The 8,023-nt window shown below is 26.0% G+C and overlaps 2 protein-coding genes across 6 annotated transcripts in view; one reads left to right on the forward strand and one right to left on the reverse strand.

The window, feature by feature from the left end:
* The window catches only part of LOC126894327 (uncharacterized), a 36,005-nt gene that overhangs the window by 1,043 nt on the left and 26,939 nt on the right, over window positions 1-8,023 (forward strand). The window contains exons 3-6 of the mRNA XM_050665256.1: window positions 1,669-1,731; window positions 3,610-3,694; window positions 4,213-4,655; window positions 5,044-5,520. Coding sequence (XP_050521213.1) covers window positions 1,678-1,731; window positions 3,610-3,694; window positions 4,213-4,655; window positions 5,044-5,496 — 1,035 coding nt within the window. The 5' untranslated portion in view covers window positions 1,669-1,677 and the 3' untranslated portion in view covers window positions 5,497-5,520. The remainder of the gene's footprint in view (window positions 1-1,668; window positions 1,732-3,609; window positions 3,695-4,212; window positions 4,656-5,043; window positions 5,521-8,023) is intronic.
* The window catches only part of LOC126894319 (glutamate receptor ionotropic, kainate 2-like), a 114,545-nt gene continuing 112,150 nt past the window's right edge, over window positions 5,629-8,023 (reverse strand). For 2 of the 5 annotated variants that reach the window (XM_050665240.1, XM_050665241.1), the window contains exons 12-16: window positions 7,025-7,222; window positions 6,574-6,961; window positions 6,407-6,504; window positions 6,169-6,330; window positions 5,632-5,914 (exon numbers count right to left, since the gene is read on the reverse strand). In XM_050665240.1, the coding sequence (XP_050521197.1) occupies window positions 5,852-5,914; window positions 6,169-6,330; window positions 6,407-6,504; window positions 6,574-6,961; window positions 7,025-7,222 (909 nt within the window). In that variant the 3' untranslated portion in view covers window positions 5,632-5,851. Of the gene's footprint in view, window positions 5,915-6,168; window positions 6,331-6,406; window positions 6,505-6,573; window positions 6,962-7,024; window positions 7,223-8,023 lie in introns of all 5 variants that reach the window. The other 3 variants (XM_050665238.1, XM_050665239.1, XM_050665242.1) reach the window with 3 other exon arrangements.

Consider the following 8,023-nt stretch of genomic DNA (forward strand, 5'->3'; position numbering starts at 1 on the left):
CAGAAATACTGATACTTATATATATATATTTATATATCTTAAATTAAAGCGTATGTGATATACATTATTATAAAAAAAAATTTTCGAACTTTGTTTTGTCTTCACTGTGAAAATGGCTACCGTATTAAAAAAATGCTATTTTTGTGTTATAATTCTCGGTACAGTATTTTAATTTATTTTAAAATACCTTACGGTTTTTGAGTAAAAAAAAAATGTTTAACTCATTTAGATTCAATAATTTCAATGAATATCAAGGACTCCATCTCTGCAGTCTCCCTTATTTAGAAGAAATTTCTTATTCATATCAAAATTATTTTATTATATGATATTTTTTTTGTCGTTCTCAATTATTTTCTCAGCTCTCACTTGACTAACTTTTTTTAACGACACATCAAATAATCACAACTACTATATAGTTAAAGATATTATCCTTAAAAATTGAAAAAAAAACCCTTTATCAAATAAAAAGTTGCTTAACAAGTTTTCTGTATACAAACAATTAAAATCATTAATTTTTAATATTTTTAAAGTATTAGATAATTTTTTAAATCTAATGTATATGTAAATATTCATTTTTTAATAATTAGTTATAATATCAAAACTTAGGAGTGATAGAAATAGTTTCAGACTTGAAAACAATGCGCAAAGTTGATTTAGAAAAGTTTATTTTTGATTCCAATAAAAGTTCCTTGTAGACCAATGTATTTATTTATTCATACGCAAAAAAATTTTTTGTATAAAGTATTGCATCAAGCTTTTTAATTTTTATAAATGTTTGTGATAGATGTAACAAAATATACTACTTTATCATTTTTTATTATTTCTTCGTAAAAATTACAATACTAAATTATTAAATATAAATTACATACTATATTTAATTAATTGCTATAATAAATGTGTATTCATATATTACACTTAAAAATCATAAAACTTGTAATCAGAATATAAATAAGAAAATAGGATATGATGTTGTTTTTGTAATTATGCACCAATTTCTTAGAATTAAACACTATCTACAGATTTGCATCGAAGTGTTTCTTATGATAGTGATTAAAATCACTGTCAAATATCATCTATATATATTCCCAACTATCCCACGTCCATACTGTGCCAGGATACCACTGTGCTATCGTTTTTTTTATATGTATACTAGAAACAAAACTCTGAGCATGATATTAGACATGTTTTTAGGGAAAATTGCTTTTAAATGCGTTTTTGGTGGTGATGATTTATTAATAACAAAATTTTAACTTGATAATATGAATTATTTCTAAAATTTTACTTTTCAGAAAAGCTCAATTTATATATTTTTTTAGTCAATTTTTGTACAGCTTCACAAAACGATCAATAAATAATTTATAAAAAATTACCCTATCAAATAGGTTATAATTAAATATTTTGAATATTTATGTGGGAGTTGTATAGCAAAAGCGTTGGATAATTGATACTCTAAACTAAATATTAACACCTTTGGGTAAATTTTAATTCCACATGTGACGTAAAAACGGGTTTCTCATGATAAAAAAATATAATCTGGTCCTGGGTATAAAAATTTGTTGATCTCGAGAATAAAACTTACTAAAAATTAAACAATATAATTATAAATATTGTTTTTATATAATTTATTTATTGGTAAACAGTACATATTAATTCAAAATTTAATTTTAGGGTATTAAAATGGATATTGCAGAGCAATCTAAAAATATAGAAGAAAATGAAAAGTTTTTTGCGGTAAGGACTTACTAATGAATAATTTGAAAAAAATCTTTCTTTAAATTTTTTCATGCTTACCTAACAAACTTTTTTTGAAAGAAAGATTTCTTTTTTTCAAAAATATATTTTAATATTTAGTAGATTTAAAAGTTTTCAAAAAACTAAAAAGTGATAAATATAATATACATTAAATCGCTCTCTGATGTCAAGTTTTTTGAAACACGACGTTGTTGAAAGGAGCAATATGTTAAAATTAAGTATCTGAAATAATAAAAGTTTATTTAAAAAGTACTAATTTTGAACGATTAATATTCTTTTAATCTGGACATGTCGAGATTACTAAAAGTCTATATAAAAGTGCTATAATTTTTGAAAAATGAATATGCAATAAAATATTGAGTATAAAATTTTAGTAGAAACATAAGTATGAACATTTTAGTGATTGGAATTTGTCCGTTAAAATTCCTTGTACATATAGTGTATTATAGCATTATTTAGGGGGTATTGATGAAGGTTAAGAATAAAAAACTCTTTTTGAAATAAGTAAAAGAAAAGAAATAACATAGGGTAAGTCTAGGCAAAGTGAATAATGTTAATATATCAAAATATAAATGTGATGAATGAATTTTATATTCGTAAACTGAAAGTGCTGTGAAATAACTGTCGGGTTTTATTTAGTTAGCGGTTGAGTGTAGTAATAATGTACCATCATCTAAAATACTTATTTTTTCTAAAATAATTTATAGACTTATATTTTGAGTATGAAATATTAATTATATAGGCATATTTTGAAATAAATGCATGAACATATATAGTTTTCATAGTTTGGGGAGGGGCTAAGATAGATTTTGGAGAGCTAAGGTTTGTCTCCCCGTATGCAAAAGATTAGCTGGGTAGATAGAATATTAAATGATCAAGTACTACAACAAGTAAATGAGCAAAGGACATAGATAACATAAAAACAAGAAAATTACAATGGCTAGGACATGCCCTGAGACATGGTAGTCCTATACAAGTAGTACTTGAAGGAATTATACCAGGAAAAAAAGACCTAGAGCAAATTTTATATCACAGATATCTGGAGAACTGGGCCTAAAATATGCTGATATTAAAAGAAAAATAGAAGACAGGGAGGAATGGAGGAGAATTGTAGGCAGTTAACACCAGTCGAAAGACTGAGAAACCCGAAGAAGAAGAGAAGCTCTGTCTAGATCTCCAGATTGCGCTTATGGTTGGCATATAGTTCAACGATTTATGTGTAAACGATTAACTGTTATTTTATTGATAGATGTTTAATTGAACAAAAAAAAAATCGGTTAGAGGCATAATGAAAAAGTACAATTTGTTGGATTAAAACTGTTGTTTTAGATAAAATCGTTAGGGAAGTATTTATTGAAGTGATTGATTATGGAATTTCTAGTTTAATATATATATTGTTAAGAAAATGATATTCAGGTTACTGAGGTACTGAGGAAATGATTTTTTTTTTGTATAAAAAATAGAAAGTGATGTTTAGTAGTTTTTAATATTCCATAGGTAGCAACGGTAGTCAAATAGTAGGTGATTAGGGGGTAGATCGCATTCACAAATCCTATTTTATATTTTTGTATAATTTCCAAATTTTATATTTTGGTATTTTGGTATATTAGTTTAAAATAATATTCTGATATAGTTAAAACAAACAAAAAACTTTAAGTTATGAGATTACAGCATCTACGAAATTTTTTATCATAAAGGTATTTTATCTTCTTCCTTGGCAAAATCAAATTGATTGCCACGGGAGTTGGTGAATTAATATAAAAATAGTTTCTTGGTAATTTTTTTCATGTCTCATATGAATATTATGTGTATATATGATACAAATCAATTAAATACAATTTCTATGAATTATTGAAGGAATTTTTATGCGAGTCTCAAAAAAATGATTATAGTAATCAAACAACTGAATTGTTTCCTGAATATAACAAAATGAATGAAACAAGTATGTATGTATTTGAATTATCACCTTGTGGATGGATGTCTCACCAGGTTTTGACATCTTTAACAACTTTTAATATAGCAAATATTTTGCATTATTTTTTTTCAAAATAATTTTTATAGTTCTGGACTATATAGAAAATAATTTTTTTATTATTTATCATTAATAAGAACAAAATAAAAATTGATTTTTTTGTTTTTTCTAAAGTTGTCATCGATATATAAATTTTTTTGTAAGAAATGAGGTTAAAAATGGTTATTTTAAAATTAGAGAAAATAATCATTTTATATTTTTCTTATTGAAAACAAATTATAATATAAGTTTTCAATTCGTAGTTCAAACTAAAAAATATTAGAAAACAAACAGTATTACCGAAAATTGCTTGATTAATAGTTATTAAAGATGAAAATCCTGGTGGCACACTTTGTATATTACGGCTAATAGAAGAGTATGACTCCAGTGGCCTCTCTTGACTACATATATGCTTAAAGTGATGCTAAAATTTATTTCAAATACAACAGTTGCTCCTGACAAATATAAACGTTGTGTACCGATTATTCGAGATTGGTCTCCAGTTATATGTCGAGAAGTAGATAACCATCTTATTCAATCTGTCATCACTATGAAGTATTTGTATGAAACCGTTGAAGCGCGTATCGATTCCGGTTACAGTACAATAGACATTCAAAAGGGTTTGCAGAACGAAAATAAAAAGTTGTCAGAATCTATGTCTTCTTCCATTTGGAGTGCTTTAAATTATATTGAGTGTACATTGTTCGATGAATCGAAACTAATGATAACTGTAGTCAACTGGCACACTGAAAACAATCTTATTAAATACTTCATTGATATAATAGCTCAAATCGCCAAAAGTGATGGATTTACTTTAATTTGTCGTGATTTTGTCACAGAATTCACTCAGAAAACGGCAATAACAATTTTAGAAGAACATCATAAATACAGTGTAAATATTATCATCTTTGTTAAAGTAATACGAAGTTATATTAATATAAATATTGATTTTTACTATAATTAATTACGAAAATCAATTTATTTAAAATAAAGCAAGGACATTAGGTACAAGTCTAGATTAAGGGGAGTTAGAGAACTTCAGTATTTAGGAGTTTTTTTACCAACACACAAAAAAAAATATATAAATTTCAATTGACGTCTATGATTTAGATAACTTATTTTAATTTTTTACTAATAATGTCTTAATTTGGGCTTGATTAAGTCAGGTAGACTATTGCATTTACTGTGTATTTATATTTATTGAAATAACATTATTAACTTGATTGATATAAATTTTACAAAAAATGTACTATACATATAATTCGTAATTTTTTTTTCAGTCTGTACTGGTGGAATACCAATGCAATCTTTTGGCAAAATTTTGTTTTGACAAGTATATAAGATGGAATATTATAAGTTTACTTATTAATCGCCTTAAATTTGAAACTCCCGTTATTTCTAGTCCTAGTTCTTTTCGTACTATTTTCTATACGTTTCATATGATAGAAAAACTAGTTCTGAGTTCTGATTTTGCTTTTAATTCACAAAAATGTTTAAATAAAAATTCAGTAACAGATCTCTGGAAAATTAATCACGATGTCAAACACGACTATGACAATGAAAAATTTAACAGCATAATAGAAGAATGTATAAATATTTTAAAATTTATTTCTGTAGAAGCTTTAAAAAACAACGTGTTTTTATTAAGTATTAGAGCTAATCAGTGTTTAGAAGAAATACAATCAATAATAAATAAAAATCCAGACATTTCCAAAGTAATTCCAGAACAGTAGGAAAACAACGATAGATTACGTAAGGTGATCATTTAATTTTGTTATTTTGTAAATTTCAATTTTTAATAATAAAATAATTAAACCATATCGATGGTACTCACCACATAAACATTTAATAAAAATACAATTTTATTGTAACAATATTTTATTTACATAATATATTATATATCTTTAATTAATAACAAAATTTTCAAGTAAAATAAAAGAACGGTTTTAACGTAACATAAAATAGTCTTAAATATTGGACAGTTGATCCGTTTAATTTTTCAACAAATATTCAATGAAATCGAAATTGAACATTTTTAAAAGGACTCCGACTCGCCGGGTGTAATGGTGGCGAATCGGGAGACAAATGTTATTTGTCTTCGTGGTCAATATTTATTGCCGGCCTTTGAAGCTCGATCATAGGGACGTTGTCCTAAAATATAACATAAGAAATAATTACAATTAAATCTAAAAACTTTATACTAGTGATACAGTGAATTTTATTAGTATTTCTAACTATTTAAAAATAATTATAAACTATTCTACGGTAGTTAACTCGTTAAAATATTTTGTTATCAGTTGTAAATTAGTGAAAAATTCCAAAATTAAAATTTAATTTAAAGTGTATGTAATTAAATATTTCATTAATTAATAAGTGTCGTATAGTGAAGTTTTAAAATTACTTACTAAATGACTGGTAACATGGTTTAGCTGCATTGGTGCAGGTACATATGTTGTAATTGGTGAGCAACCATTGCATGATCGTTTTAATGTTGCTTTGTGTTTAGTTCCATCACATCGTATTGCATACCTAAGTTCTTGAGCCATTTCAGTACATACTGACTGTTGCTAAGGTTTAAAATACATTTTTTACATTAATTTCGTTAATTAATTCTATTTGATAATTTTTACGTTAAGAGCTTACTTGGTCTTTTGATTTATTCTTTGAATGCCAACAAAATTCTATTATAGCCACAATAACAGCAACAGTTAATCCACACAAAACTAACACGAAAATACCTCCTAACATTATAAAACTTTCATTTAGTTAAAATTTCTATGTCATAAAATGTTTATATGATTGATATTTACCTAAATCATTAAGATCTAATGGTTTAGGTTTAAACTCTTTGACTTTTTCATCTTTAATACAAATATCAGCGGCATTTTTCCACCATTTGTCATACAGCATTTGGATAACACCTCTTTCTTGAAGCTCTAGTATGGCTAGTGACAGTTTATCACGCCATACAGAACCCTTTGGAGTTGCTATACCATATCCTTTAGAATCTAGTAAACCACTTATTTGTGTTAAGTTGCAGTCTCTCTGTACTGCATAGTCTATCATTGTTGACTCCATCAAAAAGGCATAATTCCCTTCAAGTACTTTTTTAGTTCCTTCATCATATGAAGATACGAATACTGATTGATGTTTTTCCATAAACTTCCACATTTTTTGATATACTGGTATTTTAGAATCCTAAAATATTTAATTATTTATGTAATTTAAGTTTTTATTATAAAATAAAGCATGGACAGTTACTCTGAAGAATGACATTGTTGATCCACTATGAAGAGTACCATATGCGATTTTTTCTTGGGATGACAACTCTGCTACATTTTGTATAGGCTTTTGAAGACGTTCAACCGTTCGTAAGGCAGTTAAATTAGCTGTGTACGATGGTATGATGATAATAGTAAAAAACCACCACATACCTCCTAGAATTCTCGCAGAAGTAGCCTATAAACAGTTATAAAATTTAATAAAGTTAAACCAAAAAAAACTAATTTTACTTGGGCTAATTAATTGAAAAAAGAAAAACCCCAGCACAGTGGGGACGTGTCATAGTTGAGTCAAGTATAATGATATCTAACAGTAATTAAAATCACTATCATAAAAAACGATTCGTTGCAAATCTGTAGATAGTGTTTAATTAAAAAAAAAAAAAATGGATTATTCCAAAAGCTACATGATTTATTTCCTTATTTATATTATGATTACAAGTTTTATGATTTATAAATGTAATATATGAATAAATAAATAAATATATTTCTATATAAATTTTTCAAAAAGTTATAGCATTAAATTATTTAATTACGATGATTGTTTTATCATTTGTGTTAATCAAACATAGCAAGATACAAAAAGTATCAGTTTTCAGGGTTCATAAACGATGTATAAAAATCGATATCTCGCTGAATTTCTGGGAATTACACTGCAATTTTGAAAAAAAAACCCAGCACAGGGGGGTCGCGGCACAGTGGTGACGTGGCATAGTTGGATCAAGTAAATGATATCTGACAGTGATTAAAATCACTATCAAAAATAAACGCTTCGATGCAAATCTTTAGATAGTGTTTAATTTTAAAAAAATTGGTGTTTTATTCCAAAAGCTACTTGATCTGCTGGTTCCTTATTAATATTCTTATTAAGGTAAAGTATGTCGAATGAAAAAGGGTTTATTAAAAAATATTATTTGTCATAAAAAAATTGTGTGGATCCATAAACTTTTCAATAAGTTATAGCATTATAAAGTTAAAT

Source organism: Daktulosphaira vitifoliae, unplaced genomic scaffold (genome assembly GCF_025091365.1).
Source record: "Daktulosphaira vitifoliae isolate Bord-2020 unplaced genomic scaffold, ASM2509136v1 Scaffold_1, whole genome shotgun sequence".
Classification (NCBI taxonomy): domain Eukaryota; kingdom Metazoa; phylum Arthropoda; class Insecta; order Hemiptera; family Phylloxeridae; genus Daktulosphaira; species Daktulosphaira vitifoliae.